This window comes from Melitaea cinxia, chromosome 3, assembly GCF_905220565.1.
Source record: "Melitaea cinxia chromosome 3, ilMelCinx1.1, whole genome shotgun sequence".
In the NCBI taxonomy this organism is placed as follows: Eukaryota; Metazoa; Arthropoda; class Insecta; order Lepidoptera; family Nymphalidae; genus Melitaea; species Melitaea cinxia.
The window spans coordinates 5190526-5214677 of NC_059396.1; the positions used below are offsets into that span (position 1 = coordinate 5190526).

The window sequence follows — 24152 nt, forward strand, 5'->3', positions numbered from 1 at the left end:
ATTGTGATTGTGTCAAATTCTATTTTTCAATATTTAAAATTTTTACCATTTCATAAAGATGGCGGTAGTGAAGTTTTCGGTGATAATTCTAGTTTTACTTCAGCAAGTTTTCTCAATTTACGGCAATTGCGCGGATTTTGATGGTTTAAAAAACTGCAATGATTGCATCCGCTGTGGAGGATACTGGTGCAATGATCCATACGAGGTAAGATATAAAATCATAAATATCTTATATCATGTGAAGTATAAAATTTGAGGGTAGATAAGTAGAGTTTAACGTACTAATCTAGTAGAAAAATCTCGTCATGCATTATTATTTTCTTAAAACTTTTGCTGGTTTTTATTTGAACTGACATCAAATACAATGCTAGAAATCGATAAAATTAAAATTTAATTATCTATTGATATATTAATTTAATAATATTTACAATTACGATTATTTGAACTTCATATTAAAAAAAAAATTGTAATAGATTTTTATCACAATGATCAGAAACGTGGAAAATATAACTATTATTTATTCCTATCTCTCGTTTGATTAACGCTTTCCTCTGGGAATGACAAAATAAAATGATTCATCATCTAAATTACACTTTTTTTTAATATTTCAAAAAACATCATATTTTCATTATGTCATTTTACTAAATCATTACTCTTATCTCTTTATTAACACAGAATAAACATTTTTAAATAACATTTGCGTTCTTAAACACACATATTTAGAAATTAACAAATATTTGATTTTGTCTTTATTACGAGGAATGTAAATCTAATTTAACACTTTATGAACACATTTGCGAATTAATATGTTTTTAATTACTTACTTTTCTTTTTAATGCATTCAAAAGACACTTATGTTAAAGACAAAAGCACATCTACAAAGAGATTCTAACACTATCATAGTAAGAAGAATATTTTATCCTCAACAAAGTTGTTATATAGTTTAAAAACAAAAAATGCTAAGCATAATTTAGTATATCGAATCCGTTAAAAAAACAATGTTTTTTTTGTTATGATAATATGTAAATTAGTAATTAGAGAAAGTAAATTGAGACTTAAATTCTTTATCCTCTTTCTTTTAAAGCGTCTGCTGGCAAATAAGACTAAAATTTCTTCATTAATCATTCTATTGCTTCAAGCACCAACATCTAATGTCTTCGTTGCTCATTTAAATATCCAATGCTACTATACAAAGCAAGATATTAAATTAAATTGATTTTGTAACTTATAACGTGGCTATATGAAAAAACATATGTGAAATGTCAATATCACAGTGATAAGAAGCGTTACCGCAGGTTCTTGAAAAATGGTTGTCTGTAAAATCGGTTTACGAACACGGTCGGTTACGTGATAACGTCATAAAGAAACATTGATGAAAAATTGCATACTTTAGATGATCAGTTGAATTGAATTATTATCACTGAAGTATCATTATTTTTTATATAGTACAAAGAATGAGTTAATTGAAATTTACAATTTTTTCGATAAATTAACATTTATTTATCCGATTTTTTTTGTTACTATATTTTTTTTGTACAAAGAAATGTTATTTTTTTTTAACATTTCTCTATGCTCATTTAAACGTTAGATTTATAAGTAACAAATAAATACATAACAAAGAAAGCAAAAACCAGTCAGGATGTTTTATGGAACAATAAGTTGTGCCGTCATTAAAGGAAAAGAAAGACGTCAAACGGAAGGAAACAATTGAGTCAATAACTGTACAAGTGCGTATCTATTTTTGATCCTGCTACAGCCGTGAACTCTATAGCCGCTGGGTCTGGTCACCGGGTCAACATAACTCTTAATAAGTCATTAATACAGAACTGCACATTTCAGAATCGATTATTCGAAGCATGAGTCAAAATATAGTTCCGTTTTTAAGTTTCTGTGCGTCACTTCTAGAAAGTATTATATTTTTTATGACACTTGAGTAGCTGCGTAGTGTTCTGAGGAATGTATTCAAAATATAACAGTAATTTTTATCGTACATGACAGCAAAAAAATTCAATAAAAAAATATATAAAGGCGACCTTATCGCTAGTAGTAGCTCTCTTCCAGATAACATTCGGGTACAGGATACAACGAAGTAAAAGCGGCGGGGAAACATACAGAGAGTAATGAAATGAAGCTATGAATTCAAATTCGCAGTAAGAAAAGTATAAATAGAAATTATAATTAACTAGCGACCCGCCCCGGCTGCACACGGTTACAAAAACTATGTAATGAATACGCTACAATATACATACTCATACAACATAAAATTACCAACCGCTCTGGTGTAGTGGAGTGATATTTGTATTTATACAAAATTCACTCCACTGTGCCTCGGAGAGCACGTTAAGCTGTCGATCCCGGTTTTTATCATAAACACCTGATAGCGATCCTTATTCACAGTAGGGAATATATCCGCCAACCCGCATTGTAGTGCATTAAACTCCAATCCTTCTCCTACATCACAAGAGGCATAGACCCAGCTGTGGGATATCACAGACTGAATCGTATACACTATTCACATCAAAACATTTATATGTTAGCAACTCCTTGTACCCCCAATACAAAACATATTTTTTCAGCCTTTAACAGTAACCGAATGGTTTGACGAAGTCTGAGTGTAAATGATATGTACTCCTCCAGATTAATTAGATCATAATGAGTTTAAAGCGACATATCAGAGACAACACAGACCGCGGTCTCATTTCTTCTTCTTCTTCTTTAATGTATGGAGTGTCAAGTATGAGATTATTTAAATTACGGAGGAAACAAATGGTCTCATTTATTTATAGCTTGCACGAAATAAGGCAAGATATTCTTGATAAGTATTATTTGAAATACTACCGGCCGCCTGCTTTGGCAACATTTTTCACTGTTGCTCAGCTCTTATTATCGGAAAATGATGTTCCTATAGCTTTCGTAGATAATTGGGTTTCCAACATTAAGTTTTGTTTTTATTTGAAACTAGTAGTTAGTAAGAGTAGCACGATCATCAACCTTTAGAATATTTACTAATATTATAAAACTTAGTTTTTTTTAAGTTTTAAAAATCGCATTTTTCCATAATGTAGACAGACATTAATAAAACTATTTAAAGTGTATGATAAGTTCTCTTCACACAACCGTACACTATAGACAATAATAGGCAACCATTAAGCGTTCTGATATGCATTTCCTATGATAAGTAGGTACCTATCGGGCACTTCGGAGGATGAGTTGCAAGTCAGTGTGACAAAACAAATTTACATCCTATTGCTTTCAGTCTAAGTCGAAAATATAAGACTAGTGATTTTTGTATATAATTATATATTGTACATAGGTATAATAGGTCGTTTGTAATTTATTTAAGGATATAGTATCGGATACTATACGATATTTTTTTGCTATGCGCGGTAAAATCATCGATCAAATTTAAATTAAGGTGAAAACTTCAATTTTTACTATACAATTATATCTTTTTACATATATAATATGATATAATGATACATAATACACAGATAACATTGACATGAAAAAGTGTATGTTAAAAAAAATTACAAGAAAAGTAACCTAATCCCATAATAAAGGTACAACTAACTATGTAAAGAATATATTGAAACACCGTTACTATATTTCTATTGTATACATGTAATGAAAAGCTATGATTCCCATAATTGACCTGAATTGGTTCTTTTTGACGCTACAACACATTTTTTAATCATAACAGTATACTCAAACTTAATAATTACTAAATTAGGCCAAGCTATTATAGTAATTATGATCATAAGCAATATGGTCTATTTTGCTTTCAACGATTATATTCAAAGCTGACCATTTATTTGAAGCTGACCAGCTAATTGCCCTTCGCTAATTTCTAGACTAATTTTCACGTAACTCGTATAACTGGGTAAAATAAGGATGTTATTACTCAGTAATGCTGTAACGGCGCTTATTACTTGTCAGGGTTAAAGGGCACATAGTGTCATAGTCTCGAATCTCGAAAGACATTGACCTAATAATTATTATAAATAATAAGACAAAATGGTGCACAGACAGATCACTGCAACTTATTTATAACTATACTAATATTTTGTCTGTGTTTTTAATTAAGAATATTGTATCTGTATTTTTTTTACATTTTTTTAGTATGCGTTAGTAGAAATATAATACAAATATCTACTTCGAAAACTATATCGACTCACTTTGATAATTCCACACAATAAACTAAAGTGGTCCCATCTACTAAATCGATGAACAAATTTCCTGAGCTACCCCTAATTTCCAATATCCGGGTTACTTAATAAACGGGCTGGATAGAGATTTGCTAAGGGAAATTAAAGTACTTTGGAAAATTTGAGACTATAATATTATACGCTGTAGTACACGCTATTTCCTAGATAAATAAATGAATATTTGCCAAACAAGGGGAAATGCCAATATTTGAAATCAATTATCCCGTTTATTACCCGACTGTCAAGGAAGGGTTATGTTTTTCGCGCGTATCTTGTATGTATGTATGTTTGTATGTAATATTCTTTACTACCTCATATTTCCAGAACCACTGAACGGATTTACATAATTGAGGTATCGTTAGGTTCGTCTTAGCTGCCCAAGTGTTCTTAGATAGGTGACATTCAAAAAAATCAAACATGGCGGCTGCGCGAAGCCATTGTAGTTAATTAAAAAAAAAAAATTTTTCTCGAATACTACAATATGGGTATCAAATTGAAGGGCACAATACAAGGATTTTAAAAAGGTATATCATGATTATTATTTTAGGAAGAAGAAGGCCTTTGAACAACGACAATTTGTAAATAGCAAGTCACTTTATTTCTTCTTATTAACGATTGAAGAATGCCTACTGCATTTCACAGCTTTAACGCGATTTCACCCTTTTTTAATGTCGTCGAGCTTAAGAATTATGTGATTTCATTCCTGACAAGGATGTGGTGAATCATAAGAGGATAAATTGCTGGCTTTCTGCCATTCTCATTATATTATAACCATTTGTTCTTATATTTGCATGAAATAATTGAACGGCTGAACATATTAACGCATTGCCCGGTCTATCTAGATTAACATCTGCATACTAAACCTATTGATTTATTTGAATAAGTTCCAGCTTGTATCTCTCTTGAATATTAATTTCTCTTTTAGTTACATACACAAAGGGCACGTGCTCGATGTTTATAAAACACAAACGTTGAACTTTGAACGACTGACAAAACTAAAACACTAATCGCTCATATAAATGAAGCTATATTAAATTTGTTGCACCTCCCGTAAGTTCTGATCACGAGAAATGTAGGGAAAAAATATGCCCTATATTTTATTCTGGATCTACAGCAATTTACACACGAAACCTCTTTACAATCACCTTAGTTTTTTTTTCACATCCATCCTCACAAACTTTCGCACTTATAATATAAGTAGGAAAATGATCATTGTTTTGTTTTGTCATTTATTCATTCATATGGTTTATGAGGAATAAGTTGATACAAATAAATTAATCACTCCCACCTTACACATCATGTGAAGGAGGGGTACCCCTTTTAAACAACCATCCTATTAATATTACAAAAGAATATTTCTTTCATTGTATGCGCCTGTTTTCAATAGTTATAGAGATTCTAAATCGCTATCTTCTCTAATTACAAAACAAACGTTTCTCTCAACTTCCCAAGATAATTATAAACATTTTCGTTCACAATTAGCATTGATTTACAAAACAGTTACTTCCATGATTTACAATGTAATATACGTCATGTATAGACTTCCAGTTAACAGGCAAATAAGTTAACATCGTGTGCGGCAAAGTATACGATTCAAAACATCCGTACAATCACACCGTTACCGAGAAATTATAAATATAACCCGCTGACCTATATTGAATCCTGTTTTGGTAATAAAATATTGCATAATTTTTATTTCGGCCGGTATAGTCGCGGGACCGTTACACATTTAACCTTAATTACTTCTTGCAATTTTTCGAGGGAAGCAAACACCTTTGTCTGTCACAGTGGCGTAGCGTGGGGGTAGGGGCCACGGCGGCACACGAGAGGGGGGCGGCAAATTCCCACTATTTTTCAGTTACAATAAAAAAATCCCTTTTTTGAAGTCGCTTAATGAACATAATGAAAAATTGTGCTTGCAATGAGCGTGATAAATTAATTTGGTAAAAAAATTAAATGAGTTGGTAGGGGCGACTAATTTTCCCCGGGTCAAAAAACCACGCTACGCCACTAGTCTGCCATACGATTTTTACAAAATCAAATAATTTATAAAATATATAGGCAAACCAAAATAATGCAAAACTTATTTCGAAATTAGAAAAAGAAATGACATTAAAAATGAGGACACTATTTATAGTAGGTTTCAACTGTCATTTTAATTTAATTTTTGAAATAACATTTTTTTAAATCTCAAAATGCAACGAGCAAAATACATTTAACCTATTTTACATATAACTGCAATATCAGCTTTATGATTACAAAGCTCAGTGCAACAAAATAGCGCCAGTACCCAGTACTCATTAATCAGCCGTATAATCAGTTAAGTAATACTGATTTACACGAAGCATGAAAGCAATTATTTTTAAGTCAACATTTAAAATTAGTGTTTACAACGAGACATTTAAATGAACTTCTCAGTGTTTCGTAACGAATCCTGATGTAACTGAGGATAATGATAAAGCTCGTGTTTTGATTGATCGCTTGGGCTGGACTTGCTTCAGGCCGGTGTGTCAGCTTTTTGGTATTTATAAAGGATGACCTTTGAACAGTGCACTCGTAATTGACTAATGATGAAGGGGCTGTGACTCTTTTTTATATCATTCATAACTTAATATGCTTATCTCGTATGGTTACACTTACTGCAAGTTTCCGACCTTAGAGTCAAATAAGTTATTATAAATGAAATTATTTGCTTAATATATTAAGTTTTATTTTTATTTGAATGTAAAACAAAGCGACAGAACGCGTGTTGCTATTAGGATGACGTCTATCACATACTGTTATATGTCGCACATTCAAAAGTGTTATATTAATAACTTAACGCACATATAGGTACATCAGCTAGACGCCAGAATGATTTGAACATTCTATGCCATTTATTTGTAAATGAAATGACCCGCCTGGCTTCCCATGAATATATTAAAGATAGACCGCACCGTGTATGTATGTATCCACACGCCTATTCACTATTATTAAAAATGGCTTTGCAAAAAACGCTCCTGCGAATTAAGTTTGGAGAAGACAAACATACAAACGAAGATTTTTTTTCTTTATTAATTCAAGTTTTTTAAAATAGATGCTAGTCCGATTTGATAAACTTATCATTAACTTTTATGTTAGAAAGACTCTTAAAAAGGCTATGAAATATATATTACACTATGTTTCATGGCTATATTTGTCTCTTCTACTGTTTCCCATAACTCATAAAACATAATACGGCATAAAATTTAGGATTAAACAATTATTTGTGGCGTATTATTTACACAAGTAGAGTTCTAAGCCGATGCGTAGACTTAATCCAATTTGTAACGATTTTTTCGATTTGAGTCCGTCTGGAAGCCAATAAAATCCGGACATTCAACCCGCGGGGCGAAAGTAATACAATAATTGCAGAAATACTTTGAAACAATACCTACTATAAATATATACGTTTAATACATTTATTTTGTAAACACTTATTTGTGAGGATTTTTGTTTAAATTATAAGTACTGGAAAACACGTTTAGATATATAATGTGTTTAGATAATTGCTAGTACATACATTTTTAATATTATTTTTTGACCTTGCACAAGGAAGCGGAAAGAGTTTTTATACAAATATATTGCAATTTTTTTTTGTCACAAAAGAAACATTTAATTTTTTTTTTTTAAATGACATATTCAAATAATTGCAACGGAAGTCCTCCATCCTCCGAATCCGAAATCCATCCGCCGAATAAAATATTTGTATCCTAGAAGTTTCAACAAAGAGCGTTATTATAGTCGACGAATTAAAAAAATATATAAGTACCTACTGTTGGTATTATATATGTAGGTACGGATATGTGCGTATTTGAGTATATGTGTGTTATAATTACTTAAATGTGTGTTATAATTACTTTAATAATTACTTAAAATGCACTCTTTGTTAGTACCTGCTGTAAATTTTATTTTTATTAAAAAAACTTAAACACCTATCGAATAGGGACAACATATCACTTTATTGAGATATGATTATGTCGGTGTTGTGTGTGTGCACGCTACTCGCTAATTGTTTTAAACTTTTTTGTAAAGTTAATATCTCGTTAAGGAAAAAAGTTCCATCCTAGAGTAAAACCGGATTTTATAAAACCGGTTTTATATGAACATAATTTTAATATACATTTACAATAAACAATAATTTAAAATAATAATTTAATAAATAACGGAGTAATATTTTGAATGGTATTATTTGTAAAAAATTAAAATGTAAATTATGTTTTGGGATAGATCTTTTTGACTGTATGAAAAAGCGGTAACGCTTAAAACGGCATTGACCGACACTGAACTGTCGGCCGAGATTGAAATACTTCGCAATTACTATTATGGTTCATTAATGTCGTGTCAAAGAACACTTTATAAAGACTAACGAATATTATCTTTATACACTTATAATAATAATCAGTTACAAAGAAAAATTTCAACACGAAAATTAACTACAAAAAAAAACCTAACAAAAAAGTAATGATATTACAAAACTTCGATGAGTTTGTTATTTGTGGTTTGAAGTTTCTTTGGCTTTTTAGTATTGAATTGTCATCAGATAACAGATTTACATTTGGCAAACGAGATTGCTATCAGTTTTAATATACCCATAGTCGGTGTGTAGTATATGATGTGTGTTTAAACCATTTTGGCATAGTTTCAATTCAGCCTATCACAGCCCACTGTTTGACATAGGCCTCCCCAAATTCGCGCCAAAAATGGCGCGAATTCATTTGTTTCATAGTCCATGTGTGGGAAAGTTTTTTTTTGTTAGTTTTGATAGTTCATCCAGTTTAAATATAGCTGTTAAACTTTCGTTATAGTTTAAAATGACACAAAGTACAAACATTGAAATGAACTAAATATTATTTGTAATAGTTTTGTTATTATTCTTTAAAATAAATATATTTTGTGTTTAAAATTTTCACAACAACTTTTATTTTACTTCTCTCGAGAAAAAATCCAAAAATATAATGACAAAAGTTATGAACGCAGAAAAAACATTTTTAAAATTACGTTTTAATCTTTAACGAATGTCATGTTCATATCATTAAGTTTTATTAAAAAGATATACTGTAAGAATAAGGTCATTACAGATTAAAATGTATAGATGTAATCAATCCGACCTTAAAAGAAATAAAAAATGTCAGTCTGTATACAAATTAGCATAATTATTGTTGCTCTACATAGGTACCAAAAAACCTTAATGATGTGTTAAGCGATATTTCGTAAGAAGAACTTTTAAAAATTGGTATTTATAAAGGGCATAATATTTCAATAGCTGAACACTTGAGATAAATCTCGCAATCCAATTCTATCTCCATTTAAAATCTTTAAAAAACGACATTTAAAAATGACCTGAGTATCAAGAACAAGCTGCAAGAAGCAGAATTAAATTAAAGTACTAGCTATTTTTTTTTTTATGAATATCATTTAAAAATAAATCGTTCGCTTAGTTTCTTGACCTGGACTCTATTCTTATTCAAAATTTAGTCAAAACGACGTGGACATTAGCCAAATGAAATTCAGTACAAGTTATTTTTGCATAAAGCATGAGAAAATTTAGTTACTATTCAATGAAATGTTTTTATGATTTAAAATATTATGAAGTAAAATTCAAAAATATATAACATGTTTGTTACTTATTTAAGCCCTGATAATAAATGATTATAATATTTAGTATTATTATTTTAATAATATTCATATGTATCAAAAGTTTCAATAATATCATGAGCGTCCTTTTGGATTCGAATCCTGAAAGTAAGTTATAACAAACACTATATTTATATGCAAGCAGAAGGACAAAAAGTGTTTAAAAGTAATATAACAGATACACAAAGGAACATAATATTTAAAACTTGTGTCGATTTCTAAACAAACTTGGCAATACCTTAACACTCACCATCCGATAAAAGTTTTAACTGTAGTCTAAATTGCTTGGATAAAAGCCAACGTCATATAGATTTTAGTACGGACCACTTCAGTGAACTGTTTGTCTGAGAGTCGGGGCAACGAACCTTTATTGCGAATTTTTTTTTTTTTAAAGTTTCAATAGACTGTAGACATTAATGTGATAAAATTTTGTTATATTTATATGATTACTGGCTGACCCCGCAAACGTTGTTTGGCCATATATGTATGAATCATTACATCATCATTACAGCCTATACAGTCCACTGCTGGACATAGGCCTCCACAAGTTTACGCCAAAAATAACGTGAACTCATGTGTTTTGCCCATAGTCACCACGCTGAACAGGCGGGTTGGTGACCGCAGTACTGGCTTAGTCGCACCGAAGACGCTGCTGCCCGTCTTCGGCCTGTGTATTTCAAAGCCAGCAATTAGATGGTTATCCCGCCACCGGTCGGCTTTTTAAGTTCCAAGGTGGTAGCGGAACTGTGTTATCCCTTAGTCGCCTCTTACGACACCCACGGGAAGAGAGGGGGTGGCTATATTCTTTAGTACCGTAGCCACACAGTACATATGTATGAATAACCCCCCTAAACCCCCCCTCTTATAACTTAGGGGTATGAAAATTAGATGTTGGCCGATTCTCAGACATACCCGATATGCACACAAAATTTCATAAATTCGGAGGAGTATGGTAACGAGAATTTTATATATAAGATTATAACTAAAAATTATTAACAGAGACGTACAATTTATATACTGAAAAGCTTTTAGTGCTGTTACTTTAGTAACAAAACTACAAGACTGACTAAATAAAATACTTGTAATTAAAAATGTATACTTTTAAATTTAAAAAAAAAAAAGTATAAAAAATTTACACATTTTATAAATTGTTCTAGTCAGTATAAGTACGGAATAAAAGCTTCTTCTAAAGGGAACAAAGAGTTTAACCTTTCCTATGTTCCCTGTTCTTGTGTTACTACATTGCTCCTCTGCAAATGATCATCAATCAATCATTGAAATACATCTTTGAACCGTACTAAATTTCTTATAAAAATATGACATAAAAAAAACAATACTTAAAAACCCATATGGTATTTTTATTTATAGTACTACTTTCACACACCAGATAATACCAGACAATAGCGACTGCGCAAAATCCATGTATTGTTGATCTAACTCAACTTTTGTATAAGCTTCAATAATGACTTCTAAAAGTTATTATAAAACAATGGATTACTTCGTTACATGCTATGCAGACTGAGTCAACGGTGTGGAGTTACCGCGAAGTCAATAAGATGCGGGTGATCTCATTATTCGGGAAAACAATGGACCAATGTTTTGAACTGTTGACAAGAAATTATAATACAATAATTAAGGAAAGTGCGTAGTTAATATTTATAAATGGTTAGTAAATTTAACTAGTAACGTTGTATCTAGTGATAATAAATAAATTTTGGTATTTCCAAATACCAAAATTTATTTAATTTTTAAGAACATTAACATCCAGACTGTTGATTTTTACCAAATTTTATTTTACCAATATAATTGTTCATCAAAATTACTTAGTGTAGTTTTATGATTGATAAATTTTTTCGATAACTTTAACAAAAAGTTTTAAAAACTAAAAGAATCTAGAATTTAATATCTATTAAAAGGCAAAAGTGGAAGTCGTTTATCTCCCAAGAGAAACCGTTAATAACAATTTCTAAATAATTCACTGTTTTAATATGAATTTCTTACCAATTTAATGTCATCAAAATGGTAATTAAAAATAAATATTCTATGAAAGTACTTAAGTAAATTATAATAAAGGTGTGTCTCTACAATCGGATTTATTTACACCCTCTTATTGTGAGCGTGGGTGAAACAATAAGAATATGTTAAAAACAAGATGCACTCCTTTTAAGATGCTTTTTCTTATTACACGTAAGTCACTGTAAATCTGCAGCTAACAAAAGGTGTAATTTTAAATCCGTTAAATCATAAAAATAAACATCGAATACAAAAAGATAGTTATTTTGTTCTGTATCATAAAAGCACTATAATTATTTCTAGGTTTCATGCTGGAACTACCAATTTTATCCTAGTTTTGCTTATAATAATGTTTAAGATATTAAAATTGCTAAAAGAATACAGAATAACTTAGCTAATAGCTAACAGTATAACTTTTGTGTTAACACAGACGCACACTCGCGTAAACTAAGAATTTAATACTTAATTTAATTTATTTGTATGGTATAAAGACTTACAAGTAAAAAGTTAATATTCCAATGTATATCACATAGGTACTTTATAAAAACGTCAAACGTAATTACAAATCTTCGGAAACGATAATAAAAAACGTTGATAACATACCAAAGAATATAAACTTATATAGCATCCCGATACCGGTTCTATTTATTATTTTTTTTTGTAGTACGAGTTGAACTGGTTACTCGCACTTAACTAGTAGGTGTCGCAATGGTCTCCCCTATACATAAGTATTAAGTTTAATGTACCTACCACCCACACTTCAGAACGGCCTTATTCTGATCACAGGCTCTAAGCGCTTTTGTAGAGTCAACCTACGCATTTGTGAACGTGGATTCTTACTATAAAATGAATAATTCAATTCGGAATTTATAAATTATATTAATTAAAATATGAATACCAATCATAAATTGTATAATGTTAGTAAGCATTCTTATTGGATAAGGAAATCATTAATTGCTTGTAATATTTTATAGTATTTTCAGTCTTTAATACCTGTGTCCGTTTATAGCCTTTCTAACTAATTAGCTGTTTTCAAATGAGATCTAATAATGGTTCTGTGTAGTTATATCTTAAGCAAACTGAAGCTGATTATGATCGGCTTACAAAAGGCATGTTGCAGAAGGATAGATTCAGACGCACTGTTGATTTTGCTAAATGCATCAGGAGCATACAACTACGTTGCAGTATTTGCCCCTTTGTCATAGTATCACGGTATTGTACTGTATACTACGCCAACGTTGGCGATAATGACGCTGTAACCAAATTTAAAAGGCTGCTTTAGCTTAAATATACCGATTTAGCTAGCTAAATATAGCGACTCGTTCTGGACAGAAATCATCATGAGGATGATGATCTGTCGCACATGTTAATTGTACCATAGAATGACAAAAACTTTAACAAAAACATTTGATGAAAAATATATGACACAAGCAAAAATTAGGAAGTGTTTAGCTGTGCGGCTACGGCAGAAAAAATATAGCCTCCCTCTCTCTTCCCGTGGGTGTCGTAAGAGGCGACTAAGAGATAACACATTTCCAATACCAACTTGGAACTTAAAAAGCTGTCTGATGGCGGGATAACCATCCGACTGCTGGCTTTGAAATACACAGGCCGAAGACGGGCAACAACGTTTTCGGTGCGACAAAGGTCACCAACCCGCCTGCCCAGCGTGGTGACTATGGGCAAAACACATGAGTTCACACCATATTTGGCGCAAACTTGTGGAGGCCTATGTCCACAAATTGACTGCGATAGACTGAAATGATGAAGTATTCGTATAATTTAGTAGTTATTAAATATTGTATAAACTTTTAGATGAAACGGACATAGACGACATAAGATTGAGTAGACAAAGTATTAAGAAGTAAAAGAAGGTAAAATAATTATTAATATGCTTGGACTACTACTATTAAAGACGATTTGAGTAACCAGAGTCAAACATTATCTCCTTATCTATACGCGGAAGAATAATTGGAGTAAAAAACACAATACAGTTTAATATTTTAAATCAATTAAAAATAAAATAACTGCTAAACTAAAATAACAGAAAGGTTATCAGAGTCAAATAGCGAGTTTCCTCAATTAGTAAAGACAGAGACGAAGATTATGAAATGTTATTAAAATCAGAATAAGGAGTAAGGGAGAATAATCATCGACATCTCGCTATTATTGCAACCCACACACCCCGCGAGGGTTTATTGCCCTTTTAACTGTTGCCTCATAATAGTAACGTTTTATTAACCTTATCGTACTTTCTCATCTGTTTATTATTAGTCGTTCGTCTTGGATCCAACATGGCCATATCAGTACAATAAAACATCGTAAACCACGATACAAAAACTAAACCTTCTCTAAAATCTTTTAATAACAGATTTATTGTTTTTTTTTTTTTTTTTTATTGTTATATATTCACTACGCCAAATTTTATATATTACCATTTAAGATGGTCTGTAACAAAATATTTTTATGTGGGTTAATGTGTTTAGCCTCCATTTCAAACTTATATAAAAATGTAATTAAATAAAAAATTATAAACTTACACCATTAAAGTATTTACTTAATATTTTTTTGTGGAAAACTAAGAATTAAGCTTTCTAATAGAAAGTTCTTCTTATCTAAAAACTCTTCTGAGATACGTTTCTTTTATAGCACATGTTCTGCTATTTTTTAGGCAAATTGTGTTAAATAAATCAATAATTTATACTTTGTACAATTCTCATATAAACCAATCAAGTGTTCAACTCTGTGTACGATTCAAGTTGAACTTATATAAATAGAACTTCCATTTAAGAGCTGTTCGTATTCAAAATAGTTTAGCAATCTGTATAAAAGTGACGATGCATATTCTAAGCCTCAAAGTAAAATTCAAAAAGTTAATGTAGAAGTCGTTGCTTATTTAACATTTTGAAATCTAGTTTGGATTAAGAACCGTGTAGATTTGCAATTTATTTATTAATAGCGAAAACGCACTCTACTGCTAAATTACTAAAACATTTCTATGTATTTTATTAATAACATACCACAAAGTATGAATTAATACCAGAATTTTGTCATTAAATTTCCAATATGCATCTATAAAAATCACTCAAAAATAGTATATAAGAAATCAATAACTGACCTGTTCAAAATACATTTGCGAAAGTACCTAATGGCAATATTAAAGCCTCATCGCAACTGATGAGATTGCTCGGTAAATCACTAGACTCAGGCATCATATCGCCAATTTCAAAGAGTTTATTTGATTCAAAACATTATTTTACAATCTGCACAATGCGACGGCCTTGGACCATCTCTGCTTGAATCACGTTCAAATTACCTTTCATTTCAGCAATATCTGCAAAATTACGAAATATGCAATTTCATTTTAATAAAATTTTAACGATTATTACAAATTAAAATACTTATGTTACGCCTCGCATACTAAATGTATGAAATGTTGTATTCATTACACCATATTAATAAAATAATGCCGAAGTAAAAAGTATAACTTTACCAATAAACAGTTAATAAATTGTGAGACGTGCTGTATTTATACGTTACATATGTATCAATTAAAATAACATGCGATTTAATTGTTTACTTCACGTGCAATAACATGTACAATATTTTTGCTATTAGTGTACTAGAAGAAAATATTTTATAAAATAAAAGAAAAAAGTCTTGTATCCGTACTCTTTTATTTCCTCTTTCCTATCTCTTTATTTAATTTTCAATAAATAATGATTATTGTCTGACTTTATACACTACGCAACTCATTTTCTGACTATACAATTTTCTTGCTAAGTTTTTAAACATTTACGATCAAAACTTGCCGTGTATGTTATTTTAAAACTCTCAATATTTCGGTGACGTTGCAGATCCGTCTGTTCCTTCCCTAATACCGATACGTACTTATTTGTCTTCCTCTTGAATTATGTCTATTATTATGGCGAATAAACGTTATTTAATGTTTCCGATACGAGTAAACGAAAACAAAACGAGGATCTGAGTTCGAAACTCGAATGAAAAGATGTAATAAATAAAATAATAATGAATGGTACTGGTATAAAATAAAAGGTGCGCTTGATATTAAAGTTGTACAAGTTATAAAAAAAAATTAAAGCAATATTTATATCCGGATTACTGACGCCTACAAAATTATCAAACTGAAATACACAAATTATTGTATATAAGCCTTACATATATTTATTCACACCCAAAGGCCTCCAGTAGGGTCTGATGGATATTCTTGTATTGCTGGTCCGTCAACACAACACAATTGCAAACGCCCAGACCACGACAAAGAGCTGAATGGTCTATAAGTCATATTATGCGGGAATCGAATTCGCGACCGCTATATAGACTAGTTAGTTGGTGTGACCACTACACCAACGCGTCGTCGTCGTCGTCACGGACAACTTATAACTAAACTATTAATTAATATTTAGATTATCTGAAAGCATTGAATTGCAAGGCGTTGAATAAGTAAAAAATAAATAAAAAGGAGTCTTTATATGTTGTGGCATATTCGTGTAATATATGTATGTACATGTAATAACGTGCAACAAAATATTAATAAATAAATGTAAAAATTATGACAAACAAAAACTTCAGCTAAATACTTGAGTCAGTTACATTAGAAACGAAATAATATAAATATTTTGTTTCTTAATTTCTAATGAACAAAACGTATAGAAAAAAAAAATAATTTGATTTATCTTAAGATAATATTAATCAAAAAACGCTTTAATTAACGCTTAAATTTAATAAAAAATAAAAGAAATAACAGAAATAATGAACTACAGAAATTACTAAACAAAGACAATATTTGCAAGTATTTTATATTCATGGTGTCGCTGTTATTCAATTACATTCCTTCTTGGCGCCAATGATAATACAGCCATCATAATTAAAATCAATGGAATTTTTAAAACCTCACATTATATGGACATTAGAACTACAATTACAATGCAGTTGTCATAGTACTGCCTTATAATGTATGAAAAAAATAAACTTACAAAACAAGTTTTAATTATTACGTAAAAAAATATGTCATGCTCTGTTACTTTATGTCACAACTATTGACAGCATTCAACCAGCTAAACTAGTAAATCTAATCTTATAAATTAAATTTAAAAATAAAATATGACTTCGCCAATTATTAATTTAAAAAATAAACATTGAAACGCGTGTTTATTAATTTCTAACAAAAAAATTCAAACTATAATGTCTCACTTTTTAACTATTTATGCTGTGATCCTAAACCTACCTTTACGCAACAACTTAAAAAAATAAATTCATGTACAACCTTTGATCTTTCATTTATCTTTTGGGAAGAGTTATAAAAAAATATGAAATTCTTATTAAATAATTATCGAAAGAATAAGTATTGGTCTTGAAAGTACTATAATGTAATTTTTAACTATAAATGATTTCACTACGAAAACTGTGTTAACCTTGCTGGATTTTCTATTCTAAAGCATCTGTGAAAACAAACATAATTTGTACTTTAATAATTATAAATTACCCTCATTATTCATCATCTATTTAAATAATCAATATTTAAATGTTTCGAAGTTTTTATTGTGAGCTTAGTTACTATAGACATATGTTATTTGTTCATATAACTATGGTATTATATTATGGTTATATATAGCTAACGTTATAGTATATTAACATTCTCCTTACTACGAATCCCATTTCGAACGTGCCAATTAAGGGTGTCCAGGCATTTAGATTGCAGACAGATCCATATAAAGTATATGCAGCACTCGCCATATACGTATAATTGAAGACGCTAATTGGATCTTATAACTATATTTATATATGTACAAACTTCATGTATATAATTAAAATTATTTATCATTTACACATGTAAAAACGTAAAAATAAGACAATAAAGATTGCTACTTTAAACATTTTTTTCTGTAAAGTAACAAAATTAGGTATTCTAAACGAAGGTTTAGTAGAAGAAACCAGTCCCAATTACAGTTCTACATCTGATTCACTTTAAGAAAATGAACAGATAAATATTCTTTAACAATTTCTATAAAATTTACACCAAAACCTTAGCACTATGATACTAGAATCCTCACCAATATAATGGTTATAAAAAATCTAACCCAATTTTTAATTTCAGGCGAAACGTTGCACCATATCACGATACGACAACTGGTGTTCAGGAAAAGAAGAATCGGTGTCATACCTCACCATTGAAGATGAAATAGGAACTCACTTCGAACCTAAATCTCGAGTTCGGACTTTGAAAGTAGGAACGGATGACCGATTTACGATAAACTACCCGTCCGAATCTAAACAGCCAAAGGTATTTTAAAGTTCAATTATTTTTTAAAAATCAATAGTGTAGCATATAAGCGTACAATCTGCCTGATGATAAGCGGTTACCGTAGCCTATCACATGCAACAATTGGAACATCACAAGCGTGCTGTCGACCCTCGCAAAACACTGCCTTCCCAAGAGCTCTCGCTATAGAAAGTATTACTATATTAATGTTATCTGTTTATTGTCAGATGTTCGTATTGATTTAGTAATAATACAAAAATACAGTCTCTAGTTCTTTGAAAATCCAAAACATATTTTTAGATATAGTATTAATTTATATTGAATTGGTTTTTAATTCTAAAAAGTGATTTACTGTAATAATAAATACAATAAAAACAGATGAAAAAATACATTTTCTTCTCACACTAAAATTAAATAAGTAATAAGGTCTCATAAATGCATATCTGGGGGCACGGTAGTGCCCCCGCCAAGACGAACCAAAAAAAAAAAAAAAAAAAAAAAAAACGAAAAGCACTACCTATCTTTTCTCGAAGTGCTTCGTCGTTTTTTTGAACCCTCATAACTTGGGTTTGGAATATACCAGATAAACAAAATTCTGGGGATATGGTGTCGATAGTGGAGTTATTAAACATATAAAGTTTCAATTGCATAGCTCTTATACTTTAGATTTTATTGATATCTAAAAAACCCCGATTTCGTCACTCACTGATGATCATCAAAATTCCTAGAGTCTTCCTGAAGTCCCAGAAAGCTGAAATTTGGTATGTAAGCTAGTATTAGTACACAAACAACAAAAAAATTCTAAGACTTGGAACTTTTACCCCCCAACCCCTTAAACTAGGGGATGGAAGTTTGTATGAGACTTCCGCAAATTTTGATGCTAGAGGTCTGAAAATTGATATAAGGACTCCTTGTTATTATTAATAATAATAAAATACATAAAAAATAAAAATCGGTTATTAGTTTATGTCGAAAATTTACATTTTGTAATTTTGGTATTTAAGTTTTGGCGGAGATCACCGTTTGCATATCAGTTCAACATAAAATCAAAAACAGCGTGCTTAAACCGAATATGGTGAAGATTGGATGATATTTATGGTATAAAATGTCTCGGAGGTAAAATGCAACGATAATATTGTCATAAGCAGCTTACAAAAAGAAGTGAAATCCCACCAAAAACATTTTCATGTAAATTGTTGCCAAGACGAGATCATATGGCTCGCACTGTCAAAAAGTTATCAGATCTCATGTAGAGCCAAGCTTCTAACTCTACACGCCCTAACTCTACAAGCCCTAACTTCACAAACTCTACAACTTAGTCAAAATATGTGGCTTGGCCGTTTCGCTACCGTCACGTGGGCGTAAGGTGAAAAATTTTTTCACTGTTTTTTACTTTTCTGTCATACAATAGTTCTATTAAAGAAAAAATAAAAAGAAGAAGAATAATTGATATACATATAATACAAATAAAAATAAAAAGAGAAAATATATTTATATAAATGAGACAAGAAAGTCGTCATCTACAACATCGGCAGCCGGTAGTAACGAAACGGCCAAGCCACATATTTTGACTAAGTTGTAGAGTTTGTGAAGTTAGGGCTTGTAGAGTTAGGGCGTGTAGAGTTAGAAGCTTGGCTCTACATGAGATCTGATAACTTTTTGACAGTGCGAGCCATATGATCTCGTCTTGGCAACAATTTACATGAAAATGTTTTTGGTGGGATTAAATTTGATTTCTAATTGAACTACACAGCAATATTCTATAATCTGATAGAACGCCATATAATCGTATTATTATATCATAAGATTAAAATGCAAGTCTATCTACACTAATTTATAGACATTTTACGACGTTTTAAACATATCGGATTATACGATATTAAAACTTAGTTATCCGGTTTATAATCAAGTAGATATAAAATAAATTCGAAGACGAATAAACGGAGCATTGCGAAAGCTTGCATGTTTGAAGTGATTTTGAAACAGTTTACATTAACATTAAAGTGGTCTCGTTTTTACATTTATATTCATCAACATCATAAATTATTACGTACTTATTTAACTTTCGTTCATCATCATCAAAGTATAATTATAAAATAACTGTAAAAAATATTAAAATAAAACTATCCAAGCCACACAATAATTTATTTCATTCATATGTAAACGATATGTGCTTTAAATAATAAATAGATATGATTTAGATATTCATTGTTCATTGTTAAGATGTAAAATTATTTATACATTCGATTATTTAAATCGATCAACAATCAGAAATCGATATCTCAATGATACGCACTTTGCATACAACTAGACTCCACGTGATACATTTTTAATTGAACGCTTAAGAAAGCCTGATCTATCAGCTGTATTAATCCAGTAAAGTAAATTACAGGGATAACGAATAACACACCCTATTTCGCGCAATTAATCCATACTGAGTCTCATATAAAAATTTGTTTACTGTAACCTAACCTTCCATTTTTTTTAGTCAAAACAGTCCTCAAATGTATGAGATAGGTGTAATTGTGTACACAAATATGTAATTGCACTGTTATTAAAACTTTGATATATCAAAAGAAGTGATAGTTGCGCCTCGACAACATGATGATAGCTAGGTTTAATGTAAGTTCAGTAAAAACACATAGTAACACTTAAACAACAGAAGTGCTAATATTAACTAAAATTCTAAACTAATCATTTTGTAAGTGACGACATGCGTACGTTTACAAAGACGAATATTTTACTGTCTATTTTTTTCATAGGTTGAGTTAGTCGTTAATTCGACTCAGACCTCAAACTTTCGAGTTACAAATCAGACCAGTTGTTACGACGGTAGTTGCACCACGACAATTAAAACGAGCCCGGACACAAACTTCTGCACCGTTACCGGCGGCCCTTCTGAATACTTTAACGTCAAGATGTCAGTTGAAGGCATTAAAGAGGAAGCAGTGATGAAGTTCCATGTGCCCTGTGCTTGCGCGTGTAGTGAGAAAGTTGAAGTATGGTCACCGGTGTGTAACGGAAGGGGAAATTTGACTTGCGGTGTCTGCACTTGTAAGCAAGGATGGTAAGTTTTTTTCTATTTTTATTATATAAGTAGGTAAGCCAACAAGGGTACGGTAGGTAACTAACTTAATTTTTGCCATAAAATCTTTATATATGAATATTTTCTCTTCTATTTCCCTTATTAAAATATATAGTAACAAAGTTTATAAGTTAAACGTATGCTCATCGTAATGCTCAGTAAAGTTCGGTATGATATCCATAGCGAATTTGCAATGTAAGGAATGACTAGCGCTTCCCATACGCACGCGCAGATATGACAAGTATCAAAATTATACAGTCAATATTTACCAATGCGTAATGTAACCTGCAATAAAATGCTTGGAATTCTAATTATGTCATAAATCAAATCAACAAACTTAAATAAATAAAAAAATATTGTTATTTTCTCAAGTAATTTTTTATTTGTCTCCTATTTAGTGATTACCCTAAAGCATAACTATGTCTATTTTCTTGTTCGTAAAAAAACTATCGAAGTCCTAGCGGTCATAATAATATTCAAGAGTAACAAGTGAATGAACTCACTAATTATAAGTACTTTGTAACACTTTTCCTGCTAATCGTGTTGTAATCATAAAAGCCTATACGAAAACAACGCCTCTGTACTGCAGTATCAATCAGAATTACGAATGCACCGAACAACGACATGTCTGTCTGTTGCAAAGTTAATTATAGACTTGTGAGTCCTACTTTCTTAACGGCAGCGCTCTGAGCTTTACATTACACTTGACACAATTACTCTCCTGTTCCTAATTATTTCGTAATAAAAAAAAATCTTCCAAGAGCATCTTTATGGTTGCTTAAATGTAAACACATTGTTTCTTTATTAAGCTTAAGTATTAACTACACGTTTACGAAATATGGTAGTAGTTACAATATTCCAGCCTCGTTTGATCATATGAATGTATTTTTTTTTCAAAGTTAATTGAATGCCAATGACTTTACCTTCTATAGAATATATACAATCAAAACATCAACAAAGTTTAATTAAGTAATCAATTATTTGAATTTAATTACAAAAACTTTTCAAGGAGAAAATGAATAATTATTTCAGTATTTTCCAAACTAGCATTATATAATATTAATATCCTTAATGTATAAAAATAGTGGCTATGAAATTGTAGTTAGCATCAAAGTGAATGAACCCAACTCATCCTTCTCACCTACTTTCCAGTTAGCACTTTGCCAATTTTTCGGGAAGGTGACACTTGTGCTGTCTTTAATTAGTTTTTTTTTTCTTGTTTTTGTAGAAGAAACGTTATTCAAATTTAGTATCAAATTCAGTATACCTGTTTTAACTTGTAACTTTGATTTTACAACAAACTTTCGTGTGGATAACCCCTAACCACTATGTCATTCATCTACTCAGGTGTGCTTGTTAAAGTTAACGAACTATATGAACGAATAATGGGGCAGACAGTGTAGCAGTTTCCTGATAAAATATTGATGGTATTTGAAAGTAACACTATAGTTAAAAATAAACAAAAGTTTAAGCAATAAATTAACTATCGCTCAAAACTATTATAGTGCTATTAAGTCATACATATTAAGTTAAGAAATGTTTAATTACCGTTAAAATATATAGTCATTGAGTTCTATGTTAACTTAATAAAATATACCATTTTCGACACATTTAACTTACTAAACGTCGAAACTTTATCTAAATTTAGTAATCTTACGAGTGACGAAACAAACAAAAACAAGTTGAAGTGGTCACTCGAGTAATTTTACGCATTCTTCGTTAAACGTTTAGTGAGATTAACGCACCTAACAGTTTATACCCGATAAAACATAAGAGCTTTGATCATAAATCATGAGAAGTGTGCTAATCGCTTGACTAGACATTGTTTTAAACATACACTATAGTAAAAAATTGTAGTCAGCATTAAAGAACCCTTTATTTACATTTGAGGAATAATTTTAGAACGATAAAACCTATTATTCGAGTTTTGGTAATCTTTTCATAATTTCATTCTATCAAATAAAACATAACTACGCTTCAGCCTGTAATATCCCACTACTGGGCATAGGCCTCTTTTCCCATGTAGGAGAAGGATCAGAGCTTAATCCACCACGCTGCTCCAATGCGGGTTGGCGAATATATTCCCTACTATGAGTAACGATCGCTATCAGGTGTACATGATAACAACCGGGACCGACGGCTTAACGTGCTCTCCGAGGCACGGTGGGGAGACCCACAAGGACTGCACAAACACCCAGACCACGGCAAACACCTGTATGGCCAATACAAATGTTTGTCATGTGCGGGGATCGAACCCGCAACCGCCAGCGCAACAGGTACAATCCATGGCTGTAACCGCTGCGCCAACGCGGCGTCAAAACATAACTATAATAATAATAATAATAAGAAGAAGAAGGAATGGCTAATTAGCCATAAGTGCAGCTACTGTACTAATCTGTAATTATTTTTGAGATTTATTTATAATGTATTTATGGTTTACACAACAAAGTATTTAAAAACTTGTGAACCCTTTCTACGATAATTGCACGGACGGAGGAGTATAAAATTTCGCACACTTATAGAGGAGTGCGGAAAACTAATATTTTTTTTGACTATGCAAAAAAAATCAGTAAATAAAATAGCATTACACACTCTACCATGTATTTGGCATACAGACGCGCATAAAGGTATACTCTTTTGTTTATTGTTATAGAAGTATAGTCTTTGATAACAGAATCTTAATAATGTTCAAACTAATATTTTAAATTACTATGTTCGAATTTCGACTACTGGACGACCACTAGTTAACGTCATTTGCGCTTTTTGGTACAGAAGTAGGAAAATTAAATAATTTTAATGTTTGAATACTATAAATAATTGAAGATACGATATATCAAGCAAGAAACGAAAACAAGGGAAATTAAAAAGTTAGGATTTTCCTTGTCATTAAAAGGAAAAATATTGTTTCTTA

At 30.8% G+C, this 24152-nt stretch overlaps 1 protein-coding gene across 1 annotated transcript in view; it reads left to right on the top strand.

Annotated features, from left to right (window-relative positions):
• Positions 1-24152, top strand: part of LOC123669100 (integrin beta pat-3-like) — a 28818-nt gene continuing 4666 nt past the window's right edge. The window contains exons 1-3 of the mRNA XM_045602737.1: positions 1-205; positions 17992-18177; positions 20919-21223. Of these exons, the coding sequence (XP_045458693.1) occupies positions 59-205; positions 17992-18177; positions 20919-21223 (638 nt within the window). The 5' untranslated portion in view covers positions 1-58. The remainder of the gene's footprint in view (positions 206-17991; positions 18178-20918; positions 21224-24152) is intronic.